Consider the following 25,291-nt stretch of genomic DNA (forward strand, 5'->3'; position numbering starts at 1 on the left):
CACTGACAACTGTTTGGAGCATCGCTCCTCCACGGCTATCCTGTTCGTGTCGAAGCCCGTCAAATGCCGAATTCTTCCTACGGTGTTATTTACACTAGGCTGCTTGACGGTCTGACAGAGGCAGAAATCCAAACGTACCTCTACGATCAGGGTGTCATTGCCTTCCGTTGGGTGATGAAAAAAGTAGATACCTGTTTAGTGCCCACACGCACTCTCTTTCTCACTTTTGATGGAGCGGTTCTTCCGTCAAAGATCGAAGCTGATTATGAAGTTATCACCGTCAGAGTGTACATTCTGAACCTGACGCACTGCTACCAGTGTCACTATTACGACCACACTTGACTCCTGTCGACACCCCGCCAAATGTGTAACCTGTGGTAGGGATGCTCACGAGTGCAGTTGCCTGCCACCTCCTCCCCGCTGCGTCGACTGCAGTGGCAACCGTGCCACTTCCTCCTATGATTGTCCCGGCTATCTCTACGAGTGGGCTGTCCGGGAGATCTGGGTAAAGGGAAGTAGTGCCTGAGCCACTCACTCGCAAGTTGTCGGTTAGTCGGAAGCCCCGCGTTCTATCGTCTGGTACCTACAGTACTGTTTTTGCTACATCTCGTTCCACAAAGGATGTGGCCGTGCAGACGTGACCTCAAATTTAGTGACGAGGTTGTGAAATCCCCCAGCATCGTGGTAGCGTCCCCATCTCCTCCTCCAGCTGTGCGACACACCACCGAACTCTCGCCTCGTGGGGTGAAGTCACCAGCTACACGGCCGTCAGGCTGGGAAGGACAGGAGGAATACTCTCGTGAAGATGTCCTACATCCCTCCGGCCAACCAACACCTGAGTAATCCTCTGATAAGCAGAAAGGCTGCAAGAAGTCAAACAAAGGCAAACAGACTTCTCCTTCGGTGACTCAAAGATCCTCTTCAAAGGTAATGCCACACGATACCCTTGCCCTGCTGGCCTCCGTGCACCACCAACTGTTTTTCTGCCCTGGTCTCCGTAGGCCGACAGCAGAAGAATGCTGACTCTTCTGTAGACGTTGTGGAGCGGGATCCTCCTGCCTCTTTGCCCTGTAGCATCGAGTCTTCGAAGACTGGCACTCGGCAGCCGCCGACGGGACACCCCTTCATTTTTTCCTCGTCACGTCTCTCCTCCGATGTGACGGAGAGGATTTACGACTGCTCTTAGAATGGCAGTGTCCACTTCTTCTCTACCTCCAGAAAACAAAATTGCATCTTCACAACCGCTTTGAATTCTCACATTTCATCCTGGTCCATTTTGACCTTTCCCCCCCGAGGTTGGCATTCCGTATAACGAATGGGTCGTGCTGCTCGTACAGGATGACATTCGTAATCGACCTGTCTCCCTGACTACCCTCCTTCAAGCTGTTGCAGTTCACGCTTTCTTCCTCACTTGGCCTTTTCCATTTTGTACCGTTTACACCCCTCTGTCATACGATACCACCAGGGCAGATTTCTTCTAGCTTATTGGGCAGCTACCTCACCGCTTTCTGCTTCTCGGTGACTTTAATGTGCATAATCCCTTTTGGGGTCATCCCACAACCTGTCTGAGAGGCGCCCTCTTCTTAATCGAGTTAATCTTTTCTGCCTTTAACACCGGAGCATCCACGTCCCTTTCAGACTCCGTACACACCTATTCCCTTTTGGACCTATCGTTCTACACTGCCCAGCTTACCCATCGTCTCGAGTGGTCTATTCTCTCTGACACGTACTCGAGCGACCGTCTCCTGTGCACTATCCATTTTCTGACTTCTACCCGACCTCCGTGCACATCAAAATGGCATCTTATTAAGGCCGCCTACAGGCTTTACTCCTTCGTGGCGACCTTTGATGAACGACATTTCCCCAGTTGTGATGACCAGGTGGAATATCTTAGAAACTTTATCCTTAGCACCACAGAACATTCCATTCCTCAGAGTTTTTCTTTACCAGAACATATCTCGGTCCCTTGCTCTCTGCATTTTTAACGATCATTCTACGATGGCAAACAGCTTTCATTATAAACAGGTGCATGCACAGTGTCGTCGCGTTCTTTGGGGTAGCAAAAAGCTAGCTTGATTTCATTCACTACTTCTTTTAACAGTCCCAGTCCCTCTTCCATCATGTGGGCAAACCTCCAGTGGCTCTCTGGGACCAAGATACGTTGCCCAATTTCTGGCCTGACAGTATCAAATGATCTCATTGTGGACCCTATTGCTATCTCCAACACCTCGGACCACTATTTTGCAGAGATTTGGAGCTCCACCCACTATCACCCTGCCTTCCTCCATCGGAAACGAATGCAGGACGCTCGGGCAGTACCCTTATCTTCTGTAATCACGAGTGGTACAGTACCACCTTTACTGTGACGGAGCTAGATCGTGCTCTCGCTTCATCCCGATCCTCCACCCTGGGGCCAGACGCTGTTCACATTCGGATGTTGCAGCACCATTCTCTTGTGGGCGAATACTTTCTGTTTAATATGTACAACCGCATCTGGGCAGTGGGCTTATTTCCCAGATGCTGGTGTGAAGCCACTGTCATACCCATACCTAAGCTCATACCTTCTTTCTAGCTACTGCCCCATCTCCCTCACCAGTTGTGTTTGCAATGTGCTGGAAGGTACGATTCGTGCCCAGCTGATAGGGTGACTCGAGTCTCACAATTTACTAACCGATGCACAGTACGGATTTGGTGTGCGGCATTTTGCAGTTGACCGTCTCGTCACTTTGTCCACCCGTGTCTCGAATGGTTTTCTGCGGAAATCCCAGATTGTGGTCACGTTTTTGGATTTAGAGAAAAGCCTACAACACCTGCTGGAGGACCGGTATCCTCTGTACACTCTACATGTGGGGCTTTCGTGGCTACCTGCCCCATTTCCTTCAAGAATTTTTAAAAGACCGAGCTTTTGAGGTACATCTACATCTACATGACTACTATGCAATTCACATTTGAGAGCTTGGCAGAGGGTTTATCGAACAACAATCATACTATCTCTCTACCATTCCACTCCCGAACAGCGTGCGGGAAAAACGAACACCTAAACCTTTCTGTTCGAGGTCTCATTTCTCTTATTTTATTTTCATGATCATTCCTACCTATGTAGGTTGGGCGCAACAAAATATTTTCGCATTACGAAGAGAAAGTTGGCGACTGAAATTTCGTAAATGGATCTCACCGCGACGAAAAACGTCTTTGCTTTAATGACTTCCATCCCAACTCGCGTATCATATCTGCCACACTCTCTCCCCTATTACGTGATAATACAAAACGAACTGCCCTTTTTTGCACCCTTTCGACGTCCTCCGTCAATCCCACCTGGTAAGGATCCCACACCGCGCAGCAATATTCTAACAGGATGCACGAGTGTAGTGTAAGCTGTCTCTTTAGTGGACTTGTTGTATCTTCTAAGTGTCCTGCCAATGAAACGCAACCTTTGGCTCGCCTTCCCCACAATATTATCTATGTGGTCTTTCCAACTGAAGTTGTTCGTGATTTTAACACCCAGGTACTTAGCTGAATTGACAGCCTTGAGAATTGTTCTATTTATCGAGTAATCGAATTCCAACAGATTTCTTTTGGAACTCATGTGGATCACCTCACACTTTTCATTATTTAGCGTCAACTGCCACCTGCCACACTATACAGCAATCTTTTCTAAATCGCTTTGCAACTGATACTGGTCTTTGGTTGACCTTACTAGACGGTAAATTACAGCATCATCTGCGAACAACCTAAGACAACTGCTCAGATTGTTACCCAGGTCATTTATATAGATCAGGTACAGCAGAGGTCCCAGGATGCTTCCCTGGGGAACACCTGATATCACTTCAGTTTTACTCGATGATTTGCTGTCTATTACTACGAACTGCAACCTGTGACCTTCCTGACAGGAAATCACGAATCCAGTCACACAACTGAGACGATACCACATAGGCCCACAGCTTGATTAGAAGTCGCATGTGAGGAACGGTGTCAAAAGCCTTCCGGAAATCCAGAAATACGGAATCAACCTGAGATCCCCTGTTGATAGCGGCCATTACTTCGTGCAAATAAAGAGCTAGCTGCGTTGCACAAGAACGATGTTTTCTGAAACCATGCTGATTACGTATCAATAGATCATTCCCTTCGAAGTGATTCATAATGTCTGCATACAGTATATGCTCCAAAACCCTACTGCAAACCGACGTCAATGATATAGGTCTATAGGTCGATGGATTACTCGTACTACCCTTCTTAAACACTGGTGCGACCTGCGCAATTTTCCAATCTGTAGGTACAGATCTATCGGTGAGCGAGCGGTTGTACATGATTGCTAAGTAGGGAGCTATTGTATCAGTGTAATCTGAAAGGAACCTAATCGGTATACAATCTGGACCTGACGACTTGCCTGTATCAAGCGATTTGAGTTGCTTCGCAACCCCTAAGGTATCTACTTCTAAGAAACTCATGCTAGCAGCTGTTCATGTTTCAAATTCTGGAATATTCCATTCGTCTTCCCTGGTGAAGGAATTTTGGAAAACTCCGTTCAATAACCCCGCTTTAGCGGCACAGTTGGCGGTAACAGTACCATCGGCACTGCGCAGTGAAGGTATTGACTGCGTCTTGCCGCTTGTGTACTTTACATACGACCAGAATTTCTTCAGATTTTCTACCAAATTTCGAGACAATGTTTCGTTGTGGAACCTATTAAAGGCATCTCGCATTGAAGTCCATGCCAAATTTCGCACGTCTGTAAATTTTAGCCAATCTTCGGGATTTCGCGTTCTTCTGAACTTTGCATGCTTTTTCCGTTGCCTCTGCAACAGCGTTCAGACCTGATTTGTGTAGCGTGGGGGATCAGCTCCATCTCTTACCAATTTATGAGGTATGAATCTCTCAATTGATGTTGCTACTATATCTTTGAATTTGAGCCACATCTCATCTACATTTGCATAGACAGTTCGGAAGGAATGGAGATTGTCTCTTAGGAAGGCTTCTAGTGACACTTTATCCGCTTTTTTAAATAAAATTATTTTGCGTTTGTTTCTGGTGGATTTGGAAGAAACGGTATTGAGCCTAGCTACAACGACCCTGTGATCACTAATCCCTGTATCAGTCACGATGCTCTCTATTACCTCTGGATTGTGGGTGGCTAAGAGGTCAAGTGTGTTTTCGCAACCATTTACAATTCGTGTGGGTTCGTGGACTAACTGCTCGAAATAATTTTCGGAGAAAGCATTTAGGACAATCTCGGAAGATGTTTTCTGCCTACCACTGGTCTTGAACAAGTATTTTTGCCAACATATCGAGGGAAGGTTGAAGTCCCCACCAACTATAACCGTATGAGTGGGATATTTATTTGTTACGAGACTCAAATTTTCTCTGAACTGTTCAGCAACAATATCATCGGAGTCTGGGGGTCGGTAGAAGGAGCCAATTATTAACTTAGTTCAGCTGTTAAGTATAAGCTCCACCCATACCAATTCGCACGGAGTATCAACCTCGACTTCACTACAAGGTAAACATCTACTGACAGACACAAACACTCCACCACCAATTCTGCCTAATCTATCTTTCCTGAACACCATCTGAGACTTCGTAAAAATTTCTGCAGAACTTATTTCAGGCTTTAGCCAGCTTTCTGTACCTATAACGATTTCAGCTTCTGTGCTTTGTATTAGTGCTTGTAGCTCAGGGGCTTTCCCAGCACAACTACAACAATTTACAACTACAATTCCGACTGTTCCTTGATCCAAGCACATCCTGTATTTGCCATGCACCCTTTGAGATTGCAGCCCACCCCGTACTTTCCCGAGGCCTTCTAACCTAAAAAACCGCCCAGTCCACGCCACACACCCTCCGCTACCCGTCTAGCCGCCAGCTGAGTGTAGTGAACCCCTGACCTATTCAGCTGAACCCGAAACCCCACCACCCTATGGCGCAAGTCAAGGAATAAACGTGCGGCTTCTGCTCTGTCGCACACCTTTATGCGGGAAAACGGTGGGCATAATCATTCTATCCTCAGCGTCGTCCTATTTGCTATCGCCATTAACCCTATAATGGCTTGTCTTCCGCCGGAAATCTCTGACTTTCTGTTTGTTGGTGATTTTACCCTCTATTATGTTTCTCTTCAGCTATGGCTCGATCGTCTTTACTCGTGGAACGTCAAAAGTGGCTTTCGGTTTTCTTCTACATCTACATCTACATCCATACTCTGCAAGCCACCTGACGGTGTGTGGTGGAGGGTACCTTGAGTACCTCTATCGGTTCTCCCTTCTATTCCAGTCTCATATTTTTCGTGGAAAGAAGGATTGTCGGTATGCCTCTGTGTGGGCTTTAATCTCTGTGATTTTATCGTCGTGGTCTTTTCGCGACATACGTAGGAGGGAGCAATATACTGCTCGACTCCTCGGTGAAGGTATGTCCTCGAAACTTCAACAAAAGCCTGTACCGAGCTACTGAGCGTCTCTCCTGCAGATTCTTCCGCTGGGGTTTATCTGTCATCTCCGTAACGCTTTCGCAATTATTAAATGATTCTGTAACGAAGTGCGCTGCTCTCCGTTGGATCTTCTCTATCTCTTCTATCAACCCTATATGGTACGGATCCCACACTACTGAGCAGTATTCAAGCAGTGGGCGAACAAGTGTACTGTAACCTACTTCCTTTGTTTTTGGGTTGCATTTCCTTAGGATTCTTCCAATGAATCTCAGTCTGGCATCTGCTTTACTGACAATCAACTTTATATGATCATTCCATTTTAAATCACTCCTAATGCGTACTCCCAGATAATTTATGGAATTAACTGCTTCCAGTTGCTGACCTTCTATATTGTAGCTAAATGATGAGGGATCTTTCTTTCTATGTATTCACAGCACATTACACTTGTCTACATTGAGATTCAATTGCCATTCCCTGCACCATGCGTCAATTCGCTGCAGATCCTCCTGCATTTCAGTACAATTTTCCAGTGTTACAACCTCTCGATATACCACAGCATGATCCGCAAAAAGCCTCTGTGAACTTCCGATGTCATCCACAAGGTCATTTATGTATACCGTGAATAGCAACAGTCCTACGACACTCCCCTGCGGCACACCTGAAATCACTCTTACTTCGTAAGACTTCTCTCCATTGAGAATGACATGCTGCGTTCTGTTATCTAGGTACTCTTCAATCCAATCACACAATTGGTCTGATAGTCCATATGCTCTTACTTTGTTCAGTAAACGACTGTGGGGAACTGTATCGAACGCCTTGTGGAAGTCAAGAAACACGGCATCTACCTGGGATCCCATGTCTGTGGCCCTCTGAGTCTCGTGGACGAATAGCGCGAGCCGGGTTTCACATGACCGTCTTTTTCGAAACCCATGCTGATTCCTACAGAGTAGATTTCTAGTCTCCAGAAAAGTCATTATACTCAAACATAATACGTGTTCCAAAATTCTACAACTGATGGACATTAGAGATATAGGTCTATAGTCCTGCACATCTATTCAACGTCCCTTCTTGAAAACGGGGATGACCTGTGCCCTTTTCAAATCCTTTGGAACGCTACGCTCTTCTAGAGACCTATGGTACACCGCTGCAAGAAGGGGGGCAAGTTCCTTCGCGTACTCTGTGTAAAATCGAACTGGTATCCCATCAGATCCAGCGGCTTTTCCTCTTTTGAGCGATTTTAATTGTTTCTCTATCCCTCTGTCGTCTATTTGGATATCTACCATTTTGTCATCTGTGCGACAATCTAGAGAAGGAACTACAGTGCAGTCTTCCTCTGTGAAACAGCTTTGGGAAAAGACATTTAGTATTTCGGCCTTTAGTCTGTCATCCTCTGTTTCAGTACTATTTTGGTCGCAGAGTGTCTGGACATTTTGTTTTGATCCAACTACTGCTTTGACATAAGACTAAAATTTCTTAGGATTTTCTGCCAAGTCAGTACATAGAACTTTACTTTCGAATTCATTGAACGTCTCTCACATAGCCCTCCTCACACTACATTTCGCTTCGCTCAATTTTTGTTTGTCTGCAAGGCTTTGGCTATGTTTCTGGCAAAACTCTCTCGGTCCTCCCACGTGTCTTACCTGGCAGCCTGCTGTATGCAGTTCCTCGGTGTCCTACATGTCCTCAGTGGTACTTCCTGGGGTGCAGATTGAACCACCGCTCTCTCTTTGTACCGGTCCCATGTCTTTTCGAAACTAGACTGTGCGTGTTTCGTTTATGCATCTGCACACCGTCCCTCTTATGCCCTCTCAATACTGTCCACCATCGTGGCATCTGTTTGGCCGCTGGTACCTTTTACTCTAGCCCGGTTGAAAGTCTGTACGCAGAAGCTGCCGAACTACATCTGTCCTACCACCGTGACTTTCTCCCCGACAGATACGCGTGGCGTTTGTCTGCCGTACGTGGCCACCCGTCCTGTGCCTCCTTCTTCAGTGACTTCTTTTATCTCTAGTACTGGGTGCGTCCCCGTTCTGTTACCTCCTGGAGTTTGCTTTCGGATCTTACTCTGACAGCTTAACTTCATGCTATTTGCATCTTTCCTGGTGGCTTCGTGTCCTCAGCATTGTGGGGTGGCCCGTGGTCATCTCGCCCTTCATTCACTTCCTAAGGACCCTACTCCGGCCTCACTTTATCACGTTCTGTTTCACGACCTTCGCATGGAACTGTGCGACTGTATCTTTGTGTACACTGATGGCTCTCAGACTGACTGTGGTGTCGGTTGTGCCTTCGTCATTGTCACCGACGCTATTTGGTATCAGCTCCTGGCATGCTGCTCAATATTTACAGCAGAGCTCTTTGCGCTGTATCAGGCCACGCAGTACATCTGCTCAGACACTCTGTGTCCTTCAAAGCCTCTGTCTGCTGCACACTGTTCTTCCCTTAGTGCAACAGGTCCAGGAAAGCTCTGACTTGCTCACTCTTGATGGAGCCACTGTGATGTTTATGAGGGTTCCTGGTCACTTTGGTCTGACAGGATACGAGGCCGCTGACACTGCTGCCAAGGCTGCAATCCTCGTATCTCAGCTCGCCAGTTCTTATATTCTCTCCGATGATCTCTGTGTTGCAGTGTGTCAGCAGGTGGTGTCACTTTGGCATCACCACTGGTCCTCCCTACATGGGAACAAGCCCTGAGTTATGGTATATTGATAATTTTTACTTATGGACCGTCTGACAGCAACTGAATAAAACACAATTTTAGTGCCATACACGTTTTGCCTTTATTTTCTGCAAGGCATCATCAGTGGCCTGGAATATGTACATATGTTAGCTATTTAATTTACATTTTTTTCACTGTGCCTATAGGTTATAAACAGTTCTGATGGTTGGTATTTCCTGTTAAGTAGTAACGTTTTGAACTGTACTTACAGGTTACATGGACAATTGCTTAAATATTAGGCTCCTGTTGCACTTTTGGTGTTGTTCTTCTTCTTATGAATGCCAATTTGCAGTTTTTTTCCCCACATTCCACAATGGAAGAACACGGTGCCTTTACCTTTCATTAGTAAGGTTACAGATCGAATCGGCAAAATTTTGCTGAAACATAAAGTGAAACTGGCATTCAAACCTACCAGAAAAATAGGACAAGTACTTCATTCTGTTAAAGATAGAAGGCCACTATTATCATCTAGTGGTGTGTATAAAATTCCGTGTACCTGGGGCAAGGTCTATATTGATACTATGAAAAGAAGTGTGAATATGAGGGTAAAGGAGCATAAAAGTCTTTGCCGACTGGGTAAAATAGATAAATCGGCCGTTGCAGAACATGCACTTCAGTCCGGTGACCATGTAGTTAAGTTTTCTGAAACTACAGTTTTAAGTGCTACCACGAACTGTTATCCACGACTGTATAGGGAGGCTATTGAAATTTATAAACATGAAGATAATTTTAATAGAAAAGAAGAGGCCTTGAAATTAAGCGAGATATGGACAGTGGCGTTACAGAATCACTAAGTGATTTTTATCTATGACAGACTATTATCGATAGTTACTTTTTATCTTTGACTAGTTTTCTCTCTGCTACTATGTGCGAGCTAGACCACGCCCACTTTCCTCGGTATTTAGGCCGCTCTCCGACGCCCGACTCGTCAGTCGACAGGACTCAACAGGACCACCCATACCTCTGAGGATGTCCAACGTAGTATTGGACAAAACATTAGGAATAGAAGTATTCCATGGACCACGGCCATATAACCCGGAAGAATTATAAACAACAGTACCATCCGGTTGTGAAAGCCTTCATTGTATGATTAGTAAATATGCTTGTACAAAAAGTGTCTGTGCTATTAGTGTTGGTATTATCAGTTGAAATATGAGTTTTCTTAGCAGTTAAAGATCTGTGGCATGTTAACAGCTGTGAGAAATAATGCTGCTGTGTCTGTTCTTGTGCCCTGTGTGCCTGTAACAATATGTTTGCACGGGGCAGGCTGAAATATTTCAGAATATAATCTCACGGTCACACCCAGCAACAAACATTTTTACTATTGACATGAATTTGTAATTAATAGTTGGTGTATAACTAAGAGTTATGCACCTGACAAAAGTAGCATGATGGTGATACCCATAGTGCCAGTAAAGACTGGAAAGTAAATGTGACGCAAGCTGAGAAAGCATTATCTTATTACATACAGGGTGTACAGAAAGTCTGAGAACACTTCCAATTATTCATTGCACAAGAACCAATCATTGTCAAGATATCATACATGTGTCATTTTGAAGAGAAACCCTAAAAGTTGTTGTTCCCCCCCCCCCCCTCCCCGCCATTGTATATCGCTGCATCATAGGTTGTTTATTTTCCAAAAGGTAAATTTTTTTTTTGCCTTGTCACGTCGAAAATAATATGGGCCATTCTTCTTCGCCAAGAGCACTGTCACTGGATATTCCTACTTGGACATGTTGCAGCAATGGCTGATGCCTCAAATCCAATCGGACTCTCAGTTCATCTTTCAGCAGGATGGGGCTCCACCCCATTTTCATCGTAAAGTTCACGGATACCTGAACACGGAGCTGCCACATTGATGGATTGGCTGTGCTACAGAAGGGGACAGCTGTTTCACTAAATGGCCTCCCCGATCACCAGATCTCACTCTGTGTGCCTTTTTTGGGTGGGGACACATTAAAGATCTGGTGTATGTACTGCCTCTACCACGTGATGTAGCAGAGCTCCGAGAACGAATATGGGAAGCAATTGCCACAGTTGAAGATGCCATGCTGGGACGGGTATGGCAAGAATTCGATTACCGTATTGATGTCTGCCAGGTCACTCATGGTTCGCGTATTGAATGTTTGTAAAAATAACTTTCAAAGTTTCTCTTCAAAATGCAGTATGTATGACATCTGTACAATGTTTAGTTCTTGTACAATAAATAACAGAAAGTGTTCCCAGACTTCATGTACATCATGTATTTTGTTCTTTTCGATGTTATTTCTAGAGATTTCAAACAGACTTTCTTCAACAGGTTTGCTTGTTAAACTCGACGTCTAATGACTACACAAATTTGGGCCGTGCAAATGAGACATCTTTTGTGAATGAGGATGGCCTGTACAACCCCATCTACCTACAGTACAAATACGGAAACAGGTATTTACAGTAAATGAACAGTACTGGAATTCAGTAACAAATTTTGCATGCTGTCTGAATTGTGGTTCTGTGCCTGGTTATGTTACTTAGCATATAAATTTAGTGAGGCAAATTATATTAAACTCTGATGTTCTATAGCAACACTACATATAATGTGAAATTCAAATCATTGGCTACAAAAGTCAGTGAACTCTTCCCTAACAGTAACTGGAAACACAGGGAGAAAAAAACGATCTGGTACAAACACAGTCCACATAACAGTCGCAACTCTCCGTCTCAATTTTTGTAACACCCAGCGATAGCAGTGCATCGAGCAGCCATTGAGCAACACTTCCTGAATATGATACCGGATGAATGTGAATACTAAGTTTTATATTGATTTGTAACATACTTTTCACATTTTGGTTGTGTATGTAGTGCCATAAAAATTAACAATAACTGAAAAATTACACCACATTTATCATTACAGTGGAACCTCACTTAACGAGCACCTCCTGTAATGCGCAATTCGCATAACAAACAAAACAAATTGTAAAGAAATGGCTTTGCTTAACGAGTGATGTTTTGCATAATGAGTGACGACGATTTAGTGTGATGTCACCAGCTGTTTGTGCACAGCAGGGGAAACATTCAAACAACGTAAACCCCTTTCAACATCAGCAGAGGAACATGAACAATGTCTAGTTTGTACTGAAGTTTTAGTTCAATTGTCTTTCTGCTACCATCTTAGTGTAGCTTGTGATCACACATTTTTCTAAACTTGTTTTCACACAAAGTGTTTCTTCTGTGTGTGCAAATTTTAACAACCTTTATAGAAATGTCCCCGAAGATAAAGCCGCAAGATGATGACCATAAGACAAAGAAAATGGCCATAGAAACGAAACATAAAATCACGATGTGAGTGTTGCTGATTTAGCACGCACATACAATCAGTCTACATCAACTATTTGCTCTACCCTCGAGAACAAGGACATGATTATGGAGATAGATGCTTGTTCAGTACAGTTCCTCACAGTCGTTTAATGAACAAAGTAAGAGCATATGGACTATCAGACCAATTGTGTGATTGGATTGAAGAGTTCCTAGATAACAGAACGCAGCAGGTCATGCTCAATGGAGAGAAGTCTTCCGAAGTAAGAGTGATTTCAGGTGTGCCGCAGGGGAGTGTCGTAGGACCGTTGCTATTGACAGTATACATAAATGACCTTGTGGATAACATCAGAAGTTCACTGAGGCTTTTTGCAGATCATGCTGTGGTATATCGAGAGGTTGTAACAGTGGAAAATTGTACTGAAATGCAGGAGGATCTGCAGCGAATTGACACATGGTGCAGGGAATGGCAATTGAATCTCAATGTAAACAAGTGTAATGTGCTCCGAACACACAGAAAGAAAGATACCTTATCAATTAGCTACAATATAGCATGTCAGCAACTGGAAGCAGTTAATTCCATAAATTATCTGAGAGTACGCATTAGGAGTGATTTAAAATGGAATGATCATATAAAGTTGATCGTCAGTAAAGCAGATGCCAGACTGAGGTTCATTGGAAGAATCCTAAGGAAATGCAACCCAAAAACAAAGGAAGTAGGTTGCAGTACACTTGTTCGCCCACTGCTTGAATACTGCTCAGTAGTGTGGGATCCGTACCATATAGGGTTGATAGAAGAGATAGAGAAGATCCAACGGAGAGCAGCGCACTTCGTTACAGAATCATTTAGTAATCGCGAAAGCGTTGCGGAGATGACAGATAAACTCAAGTGGAAGACTCTGCAGGAGAGACGCTCAGTAGCTCGGTACAGGCTTTTGTTGAAGTTTCGAGGACATACCTTCACCGAGTAGTCGAGCAGTATATTGCTCCCTCCTACGTATATGTCGCGAAAAGACCACGACGATAAAATCACAGAGATTAAAGCCCACACAGAGGCATACCGACAATCCTGCTTTCCACGAACAATATGAGACTGGAACAGAAGGGAGAACCGCTAGAGGTACTCAAGGTACCCTCCACCACACACCGTCAGGTGGCTTGCAGAGTATGGATGTAGATGTAGATGTAGAAAGGGAGTGACAAGTGTATCTAAAAAATGGTTTCATATTCTGTATGATGTCAAAAGGTTGTTCCTTATATGAATAAATGAAAAGCAATTGCAAGGCAACACTATTAATGAGAACATCATTTGTGAGAAGGTGAGAGTGATTTTTGCCAATCTCGTTAAGATGATGACAGGATCATCAGCAGCCAAAGAAGTATTTAAGGGAAGCTGTGGGTGGCTTGAGGACTTTACGAAAGGAACCAGCATCCAAAAAGTTGTGAGGCACAGCAAAACAGCCAGCTGCAACACAAAGGCAGCAGAGAACTTCTTCAGCAACTTCGAGATGCTCGTAGGTTCTAGGGTCATCTGCCGCAACAGGTTTTTAATTGTGGTGAGATGGGTCTATTCTGGAAAGAGATGCCGAAGTGGACTGTTGTAACAGCGGAGGAGAATGCATTCCCAGTCACAAGCCAATGAAAGACTCGTCTCACACGATTATTCTGGGCCGCTGCAAGTGGCGATTCGGAAATTAAACCACTACTTGTTTACCGTTCACAAACTGCACAAGTCTTCAAGAAGTGTCAAGTCCAGAAGAGCAGGTTAAATGTGAAGTGGAGGTTCAACACAAGACTTCGGTGATGTGTGATCTTTTTTGTGATTGGATCAGTTTGGAACTTTGATGAAAAACTGTTTGCTTGAGGTGAATCTGTCACTTCGTGTCTTGCTTGTTATGGACAATGCTCCTGCCCGTTCTCCAGGCCATCAAGACCACCTTGTTGAAGAATTTCAATTCATCAAGATCCAATTTCTGCCTCCCAACACCACTCTATTACTCCAACCTATGGACCAGCAGGTTACTTCTAACTTTAAGAAGCTGTACACTAAAGCACTATTCGAGCATTGCTTTGAACTGACTGAAGCTACCAATCTCATTCTCAGAGATTTTTGGAAATATACCTTTAACATCGTTGCCTCTGTCAAGGTGATGGAAAATACATGAGAAGGGGTTACCGAGAGAACTTTGTTCAGCTTGGAAGAAGCTTTGGTCAGAGTGCATTGTCGAATGTGACTCTGAGGCATTTGAGCCTGTACCTGTGGAGTCTGTAGTCAGTGAGATTGTGTCTTTGACCGAGAGCATAGGACTAGAAGTGGATAACAGTGATATCAATGAGCTTGTGGAAGATCACAGCCAAGAAATGACCACCAAAGAGCTTATCGCGTTGCATTGTGTTTCACAGCAGGAAGTTGTGAAGTTCTTCAGAGAAGAGGGAGGAGGAGGAAGCAGTAACAGCAGAGTAGAAGCTTCTGGCACAATAAGAGGAATGCTGAAAGTGTGGGAATCGGTTGTATTGTACATTGGAAATCATCACCCCAATAAAGCAGTGGCTACGTGCACTACAAATTTATTTGACGATAACACTGTGTCACATTTTTGCCAAGTGTTGAAGCATTTGTAGAAACAAATGACTATAAATAGCTTCCTAGTAAAAAACAATTAGTGGTGTATTGTAAACAGTTAAGCACATATAGTATTATGTGCAATTTTCTTTGAATAAATGACATGTATAAGATAAAACTTTTAGTACTTTTCTGAATAGAATACATTATCATATTTTATTTTAAATTATATCAGACAAATTGTTTCCCTTAATGAGTGTTTCGCACTATGAGCAAGATTCTCTAATGAATTATGCTCGCTGTGCGAGTTCCACTGTATTTAGTTTCCTAAGGACCCTAAGAGATACAAAACTGTGCATTAAATTACAGTTTATTTATGATTCTCCTGTAATGAACAGACATTTACCGATTGATATCATTTTTCTTTAATAACAAAAAATTGCTGGTAAACACCAGAAGACATGATCTTTTACAGAAAGATCACATATCTAATGAAACAGATATCACACACATAGCCAAATCAGTGAATGTGGAATGTAGGAACCTATATGGAAGTGATACTTACATTATTTAATGTATCAAATAACCCACCACAACTGTAGCTTAAGGGATAATAAATCATCAAAATCAGTAAAACTGTTTCCCAGCACAGGAGAAACCAATTCCACAGTTGTTACTAAATCTGAGCCACCAACAGCAAGAATCTTCAACACATTCGCTTTTGAAAGAAAAGTAATTCATTTACAATAACATTCGTGTGTTAGGAAATCAACTTAAGTGTAAAAATGGGCGAATCATAACACACCAAAAAATTTTAAGCTTCAAGGGAAGTGCCTATGGCAGTAACAATAAACAACAACAGAAATACATGTTTTCATGCATGACATAGGTGTTTATATTCTATTGCTTTGGGAGATTCCACGGTGACTCGTGCTACATTTTAAAATCAGTGTTTTATTATGTTGACTTGTTATCAATCTATTAACCCATATTTTATTTTGTAAATCATCATTATAAATTGTTTTCTCCAGGCAAAGGTCTTCAATTGTTATTTAAGCAGGGAAGAGCTTTAAAATTAAAGAACAAGAATGGAATTTATGTTGTGACTTGTGTTACAAATTTGGAACATCCTATTTCTAATGTGCATTTTAGGTCAAAAGTGTCCTCAAACTATTAGGAGTATGGATCTAGTTTTTATCACAGAAAATGCATATTAGGTTGGCATTCAAATGACACCATTACAGATTTCTAAAAATATTTATACCATGTGAGATACTGTACTATATTGAAAAAGGCGTGTAACTCAATGTTACATGACTCGTGTTACTTGCTACTTCTGGTTGGAAAAACTTTTTTACTGCAAGCAGAGAAATTAAAATTTGGTATTATGTGTCAAATAAGATAAACTTAACATTAAAATTTTACTTTTGGAACACAGTGAAAAATTATAAAAGAGCGTGAAATTTTTGAAAATGAACTGTAAATTCAATTAAAAGTATCCTCTTGCGTTGGCAACATCAAATGGATTAATTTTCTTCAAAATTTCATCGCATTTTACAGGCCATTTCCAATAGTGACCAGCATTTTCCATTACACTGATTAAGTAATTATTTCCAAAAACTGAATGTACTTCTCCAGCATTGAATTTACTGTCATTTTCTACTTTGTACCAGTCTCAAATTTTCACACTTTCTGCAGTATGATGATCTGCAGCAGCAAAATTCTTTGGAGACATCAGATATGTTTGTAGTACTCCTTTCTTGTAGTGAAAGCAGTAAATGCTTTTTATGTTTTGTACTAATCGTGCTGAAGAAAATATTTGAGCCCACCGATTCCTCGAATTTTGTCAATAGACACATGAAAAACCTGCACAGTTGTGGTACTTGAGTAAAAGTTGATGCATCACCTACTACGGATTTTCATTTTTTTATTGCATTCCCCACTAGCCATTCTGCAACTGCACCAATTCCATCTACGGCTCCTTTACCATGGGATGTAGCAAATAAGTTCTAGATTCTTCTTCTTAAATTCTTCATATTTTCCTCCACTCTTTAACTTTTACCTCCTCCTACTCTGTCTTTCTGCTGCTACTAGGGCATCCTCTTTTTCCAATCTTAAAATAATACAACTGTGACCCAGATTATGTGACTCACGTTACACATTTAATTTTCTGTTTTTACAGTATTGGTTGAAATTGGGAAAATTAGTAGTGATATTAGTCTCACATTCATACTAAGAAGTAAATTACTGAACAAGATAAAGTTATCTCTATTATCTCACTTGGTATAAAAACTTAATTACATGAAAGTGATTCATGTCACATGAAAGTTCGTGCTGTTGTATTACATTATTTATTCCAACCTATAATTTACCTACTTCAGTTTTATAGTCTTTATGCAATACATTAGGGTATGTAACAGTAACATAAATAATGATATTCTAATTCTTACCTGCCAATTAGTTGAAATGAAGGTCTAAAATCTCCAGTAATTCACACTCTTGTCACATGAAAAACATATGGCCTTTAAAAATTGCTACAGATTATGGAGGGAAAGCAATAATTGGCCACAAACCATTGTTGCCATACAGTAAAAAGTCCAGCATTTTCAAAAAAATATATAAAAAAGTTCCAAATTTTAAACTTTTAAATATCGTGTTTCCTACTTTACACGGAATATCCCCTTTCGCACAGTAAGCTGCAAATATACGCACAACCGAAAATATTTCATCATGAATGAGTTGTAGCTTTTGTCATTGAATCAGTGCGATGCTGTTTTTACACGTATTTCATGATAATTCATGTCTTTTGATAATTTGCTAATGCACGGAAAGCAAAAATATATCAACTGTTTCGTTAATCAAGTAGGAAATAATTAAAAACAAACATTGTGCTTAGGAAGCATATGACTGACTGCTTTCTCACCACTTGGAATGCTAGTGTTGCTCCAGTTGTCAAACGGTATCAACTTTTGCACCAGAGAGTGTTGTGACTGCTTGTATTACTCTGTGGTACAAGTGGATCCATGAAATTTACTTAGTATTGCACACTCCACCACCAGACACAAGATGGGGTATTTATCTGCCTATTTAGTTGATCAATAAATGGCACATAATATAGTTTTTGTGGTCATCTATGTTGTGAATTTATTATGATTTGCACCTGCTAATCAGATCTCAATAATCGTGTTTCTGTTCTTCTTAGTGGACTACTTTTCCTTTGCAATCAATGCTAGAGCCTGAAAGAGACCTGTTATCCTTGTCAGATCTATGTAATTTCAATACCAATCTGTTAAAGCTTCTGTGTACATTGATAGATATCTGCCATCAGTTATGTAAAACACAGTTGTATTAAAATTGCTTGAATTACAGATGCCTTCCTCATTAGACCGTACACTGTGAGTAGAGTTTCACAGATGAATAGTGATGTGGGAACGATGGAAATTGATTAATAATAGCTTGAATAATTAGAAAAATTGATTGGAAGGAGTAGTTGAAAGAAATTAGAAGGTAATTTATGGATCTGTGCACAATCTTGGGTGGGCTTTAACTGATACCAATATCAACAGACCTTTAATATGAATACATTCGAGGTCAAGTAATGTGATTTGCGTTACATACTGCTGCACATTAATTGCATTGTGCTTAGCCTCGATTGTGACAGTGATGATGCAGGAATGCTCCTCCTGATACCGCATAAGTTCTCACTTGGTGTAAATCCAGTTGATGTATGGGGAAGGTTGTTAAAAACTTGTAAGGAAGGAGTGACATGTTCAATCCACTTGGTATGTTTACGAGACATATAGGTCCTCACAAACCTGTTTAATTCTTTTAACACCCTTTCAATGGGGGATGCTTCGGGATAAAATTTGGATACTAAAATGTGTATGATTTAGTTAGAATCTATAAACTCTTTCCATTTCCATCCAGCAAAATGAGAAGCGTTATCTGTTAACATGACTTTTGGTTTTCCCAATCTTTCAAAATAATCCTCTTTGATTCGTCTTATAATTGAACGGGCTGTAATGTTATGTACAGCACATAGTTTTACGTATTTGGTGAAAATATCATACAGACCTACTATATGCTTTACTCTCCCCTTACCTCTGGGATAGGGTCCGGCCACATCCAATGATACCTTTTCTTGAGGTTTTTAGCCACAATGGGATGTAGTTCAATCTGTTTGGAGATGTTAGAATGTTTTGCTTTCTGGCAGACAGTACACTTTCGTACAACGTGTAGTACTCTTTGCCTGTTGTTGTTATTGTGGTCTTCAGTCCAGAGACTGTTTTGATGCAGCTCTCCATGCTACTCTATCCTGTGCAAGCTTCTTCATCTTCCAGTACTTACTGCATCCTACATCCTTCTGAATCTGCTTAGTGTATTCATCTCTTGGTCTACCTCCACGATTTTTACCCTCCACGCTGCCCTCAAATACTAAATTGGTGATCCCCTGATGCCTCAGAACATGTCCTACCAACCGATCCCTTCTTCTAGTCAAGTTGTGCCACAAATTTCTCTTCTTCCTAATTCTATTCAATACCTCCTCATTAGTTATGTGATCTACCGATCTAATCTTCAGTATTCTTCTATAGCACCACATTTTGAAAGCTTCTATTCTCTTCTTGTCCAAACTATTTATCGTCCACATTTCACTTCCACACATAGCCACACTCCATACAAATACTTTCAGAAACGACTTCCTGACACTTAAATCTATACTTGATGTTAACAAATTTCTCTCCTTCAGAATCGCTTTCTTTGCCATTGCCAGTCTACATTTTGTATCCTCTCTACTTCAACCATCATCAGTTATTTTGTTCCCCAAATAGCAAAACTCATTTACTACTTTAAGCATCTCATTTCCCTGTCTAATACCCTCAGCACCCCCAATTTAATTTGCTAGATTCCATTATCCTCGTTATGCTTTTGTTGATGTTCATCTTATAACCTCCTTTCAAGACACTGTCCATTCCATTCAGCTGCTCTTCCAGGTCCTTTGCTGTCTCTGACAGAACTACAATGTCATTGGTGAACCTCAAAGTTTTTATTTCTTCTCCATGGATTTTAATTCCTACTCCATATTTTTCTTTTGTTTCCTTTACTGCTTGCTCAATATACAGATTGAATAACATCAGGTATAGGCTACAACCCTGTTTCAACCCATTCCCAATTACTGCTTCCCTTTCATGCCCCTCAACTCTTACAACTTCCATCTGGTTTCTGTACAAATTGTAAATAGCCTTTTGCTCCCTGTATTTTACCCCTGCCACCATTAGAATTTGAAAGAGAGTATGCCATTCAACATTGTCAAAAGCTCTCTCTAAGTCTACAAATGCTAGAAATGTAGGTTTTCCTTTCCTCAGTCTATTTTCTAAGATAAGTTGTAAGGTCAGTATTGCCTCACGTGTTCCAACATTTCTACATCCAAATTGATCTTCCCTGAAGTCGGCTTCTAGTGGTTTTTCCATTTGTCTGTAAGGAATTCGTGTTAGTATTTTGCAGCTGTGGCTTATTAAACTGATAGTTCGGTAATATTCACATCTGCCAATACCTGCTTTCTTTGACATTGGAATTATTATATTCTTCTTGAAGTCTGAGGGTATTTTGCCTGTCTCATACATCTGTCTCACCATATGGTAGAGTTTTGTCAGGGCTGGCTCTCCCAAGGCTGTCAGTAGTTCTAATGGAATGTTGTCTACTCCCAGGGCCTTGTTTCGGCTTAGGTCTTTGTCTAAGTTTGGCGAAATAACAATATTTAACTGTTTTGTCAGTGCACTTTGTAGTGCCATAATGGCCCTAAGTATTGTGTGTGTATAAGATGAAATCATCCACATATTCCTCTGGCAAACACACGTGCAATTGTTCTTGTTCAGGGTGGTTCCTATGGAACAGAACACCTTTGTGAATAATGAAAAACCTTTTTAACATTTTATCACCTTTTTGTACAAGTTTTGCTCTTACCTTACTACAGCACATCTTCCTGCTATAATTGCTCTATGTGTTTACACATGTGGACATAGTATGGTCAGAGTGTTTTGTCTTCCATCAACATAGCTCTTAGTTCACCTTTCTGCTCTAAAAGATAGTTAAATTCCTCTAAGCCTTGTGATAATCAAGAAAGAGCATCAGCTGTTATGTTCTGGTTTCCTGCTATTAAAACTATTTCAAAACTGAATTCTTGAAGAAACATACACCACCTGGCTATCCGTCGGTGTAGCAATTTACAAACTAACAAAAATGATAGGGACTTATGGTCACAGTATACTTTTGGGTGTTTACCCCAAAGAAAATATTCAAACTTTTAAAGCACCAAATTACAGCCAAACCCTCCAATTCAATAACTGAAAATGAATGTTCAGCTCTGGATAAGGTGCAGCTGGCAAAGCTAATTACTTTAGCAACGAGTTTTCCTCTTCTTGTACCATTTGAAAAAGGCATGAACCCAGACATTGAGAAGATGTGTTGGTGCATCAACAAAAATCCTTCTTCATGTCTGGTTGAGATAAAATATTAGCATTTAATAAGTCTTGCTCGATTTGACATTGTTTGTCCCATAATCGAGCGGTGTTTTTCCAGAGGTGACTGAGAAAAGCATCACTGTTTATAAGTTGGTCAGGGATGAATTTCCTGAAAAATGAGACTAGGCCTACATATGCCTTTAATTGCCTCTTGATTTGGGGAACAGGACAGTTCCTAATGGCATCCAATTTTTTAGGATCTGCCTTCCGAAGAGATTATGTGTCCTAAAAATTTTACCTTTTCTTGTCCAAAATTAGATTACTTGAGATTTGCTATTACTTCATGTTCAGAAAAGCGGATCAATACTTTTTCAATTGATCTTAAGTATTGTACCCAAGTGGGTCTATCTATTGCTTTTGCCTTGACTCACAGTTTTCGCAGGGTCGACATTGTTACAAACAGATGTGGCAAGTGGGGTGGCCGGATGCCCTTCCTGTCACCACCCCATACCCCCCGGGACGAAATCAGTGTACCCCACCTGTCTGCATCTAGTGTAAATCATGAAAGAGCGTGAAAGTGTTTCAGATGTCTGCGAGTCATGTAACTGAGGCGGGATGTGGGGACCAGCCCGGTATTCACCTAGTGGAAAATCGGCTATGAATCACATGTGGGCTGGCCAGCGCACCGGACCTGTCATTAACCCGCCAGGTGGATTCGATCCGGGGCCGGCTCCTATCCGAGTCCAGGAAGCAGTTCATTAGTGCTCTCAGCTAACTTGGTGGGTGTTCTACCCAAGTGGGTGTGGTGACTAAAAAGTCATTCGCTCAAAAGTTTGGGCCTTAGCACTTTGTCTAGTGCAGAAATAAGTACACCTGCACTTACGTTCAATCTAAGCTTCTGCCTCCACATACGAAGGCGGTATACTTCCAACTTTCATCATGTAATTTTATTTGCGAGTATGAGGATCAGATATAGATTATAGTAAGAAATTTAGCATCATGGAATTTCATGAGCAGTTCCTGTAAATTGTCTGGACATGTTCAAACTGGTACGATAATCTTAATGTTGCGTGCATCAAGGACCAAGCGCACCTTTCTATCTGGCTTACTCGTGGCCAAAATAGGACTACAATAAGGGGAAAATGGTGGTTGTATTGTGCCCTATTCAAGCATCCTGCTAATCTCTTCTTACTGCTTCCCTCTTTGTCTATGGTGTAGGGTATTAAGTAGAACAAACAGTTTCATGAGTATATATTCCCATTTTGTTCACAGTATCCTTAATGGTAACTGTTATTTTTTCAAAAAACATATATATAAGCAAGTATCAGTTCCGTAAGTCCTGCTTGCTGCTCTTGAGACAAGCTCTTTGATCCACTTACCTTTGTATTTATTGTGTTGACGTTTACCTCTTCTGCTGCTGACTGTTCGTATCAGTTTTACATCTTATCAGTACTTCCCGAAATAGATCTATTGCAAATAATTAGTTATTTACTGTGAAATGACATTGGCCCTTGCCTATATCAATTTGTACTAGGCGTGTCCTAAATGTATCCATCCTGATTAAAGAATCAACTATTAATTTCTCTATTATCAAAAAATTGCACTGTACAGAAAACTGTCCTAATTGGACGGGAATTAATGTTGTATTTTGCCTCCTTTCGATTTCTGACCAGTCGCAGTTCGTACCTTGCAGTTTTGCGCTGGCAGTGTGGGTATACGCCCACATTTCTTCACTTCCTGAAGAACTTCCTGTGACATCAAATTAGTTGTAGCACCTGTGTCAACCACAATGGGCACTTCGAGGCCAAATATGTTGGCTTTAACCCTTTGGCTGCTGAAGCCGTGCATCCATCTAGTAGGGTCGAGCGCGCCATTGATGCCGCCCAATCCTGGTACCTGCGCTAATTGCTTTCCCAATGGACCGTTTGCCTGTGGTTGAGCTCGTCGCTTTGCCGAGTTCACTCTGTGCTGAATATTTCTCGAGCCAGGGCATCCGCAGATGTCTCGCCTTCTGAGTGTGATCACTGACACACAACGTATCTCGATACTTTTTCCGTGACTGTGAATCTGCAGATGAATTACGGGACACACATGATGTGCATTGAAACTGCTTATGTTACTAAAAATCACTATAATAAACAATGTTGTTGTTGTTGTTGTGGTCTTCAGTCCAGAGGCTGGTTTGATGCAGCTCTCCATGCCACTCTATCCTATGCAAGTTTCTTTATCTCCCAGTACTTACTGCAACCTACATCCTTCTGAATCTGCTTAGTGTATTCATCTCTTGGTCTCCCTCTACAATTTTTACCCTCCACGCTGCCCTCCAATACTAAACTGGTGATCCCTTCATGCCTCAGAACATGTCCTACCAAGCGATCCCTTCTTCTAGTCAAGTTGTGCCACAAACTCCTCTTCTCCCCAATTCTATTCAATTCCTCCTCATTAGTTATATGATATACCCCTCTAATCTTTAGCCTTCTTCTGTAGCACCACATTTCAAAAGCTTCTATTCTCTTCTTGTCCAAACTATTTATTGTCCATGTTTCACTTCCATACATGGCTACACTCCATACAAATACTTTCAGAAACGACTTCCTGACACTTAAATCTATACTCGATGTTAACAAATTTCTCTTCTTCAGAAACGCTTTCCTTGCCATTGTCAGTCTACATTTTATATCCTCTCTACTTCGACCATCATCAGTTATTTTGCTCCCCAAATAGCAAAACTCCTTTACTACTTTAAGCGTCTCATTTCCTAATCTAATACCCTCAGCATCACCCGATTTAATTCGACTACATTCCATTATCCTCATTTTTCCTTTGTTGATGTTCAACTTATATCCTCTTTCAAGACACTGTCCATTCCTTTCAGCTGCTCTTCCAGGTCCTTTGCTGTCTGTGACAGAATTACAATGTCATTGGTGAACCTCAAAGTTTTTATTTCTTCTGCATGGATTTTAATTTCTATTCCGAATTTTTCTTTTGTTTCTTTTACTGCTTGCTCAATATACAGATTGAATAACATCGGGGAGAGGCTACAACCCTGTCTCATTCCCTTCTTAACCACTGCTTCCCTTTTCTGTCCCCCGACTCTTATAACTGCCATCTGGTTTCTGTACAAATTGTAAATAGCCATTCGCTCCCTGTATTTTATGCCTGCCACCTTTAGAATTTGAAAGAGAGTATTCCAGTCAACATTGTCAAAAGCTTTCTCTAAGTCTACAAATGCTAGAAATGTTGTTTTGTTTTTGCTTAATCTTTCGTCTAAGATAAGTCGTAAGGTCAGTATTGCCTCATGTGTTCCAACATTTCTACCGAATCCAAACTGATCTTCCCCGAGGTTGGCTTCTACCAGCTTTTCCATTCGTCTATGGAGAACTGGTGTTAGTATTTTGCAGCTGTGACTTATTAAACTGATAGTTCGGTAATTTTCACATCTGTTAACACCTGCCTTCTTTGGGATTGGAATTATTATATTCTTCTTGAAGACTGAGGGTATTTCACCTGTCTCAAACATCTTGCTCAGTAGATGGTAGAGTTTTGTCAGGACTGGCTCTCCCAAGGCCGTCTGTAGTTCCAATGGAATGTTGTCTACTCTGGGGGCCTTGTTTCGACTCAGGTCTTTCAGTGCTCTGTCAAACTCTTCACGCGGTATCATATCTCCCATTTCATCTTCATCTACCTCCTCTTCCATTTCTATAATATTGTCTTAAAGTACATCACCCTTGTATAGAGCCTCTATATACTCCTTCCACCTTTCTGCTTTCCCTACTTTGCTTAGAACTGGGTTTCCATCTGAGCTCTTGATATTCATAGAAGTGGCTCTCTTTTCTCCAAAGGTC

At 41.6% G+C, this 25,291-nt stretch overlaps 1 protein-coding gene across 1 annotated transcript in view; it reads left to right on the forward strand.

Moving 5' to 3' along the window:
- Positions 1-25,291, forward strand: part of LOC124720095 (cation-dependent mannose-6-phosphate receptor-like) — a 129,970-nt gene that overhangs the window by 46,581 nt on the left and 58,098 nt on the right. The window contains exon 3 of the mRNA XM_047245384.1: positions 11,434-11,555. Coding sequence (XP_047101340.1) covers positions 11,434-11,555 — 122 coding nt within the window. The remainder of the gene's footprint in view (positions 1-11,433; positions 11,556-25,291) is intronic.

Source organism: Schistocerca piceifrons, chromosome 11, assembly GCF_021461385.2.
Source record: "Schistocerca piceifrons isolate TAMUIC-IGC-003096 chromosome 11, iqSchPice1.1, whole genome shotgun sequence".
NCBI lineage: Eukaryota > Metazoa > Arthropoda > Insecta > Orthoptera > Acrididae > Schistocerca > Schistocerca piceifrons.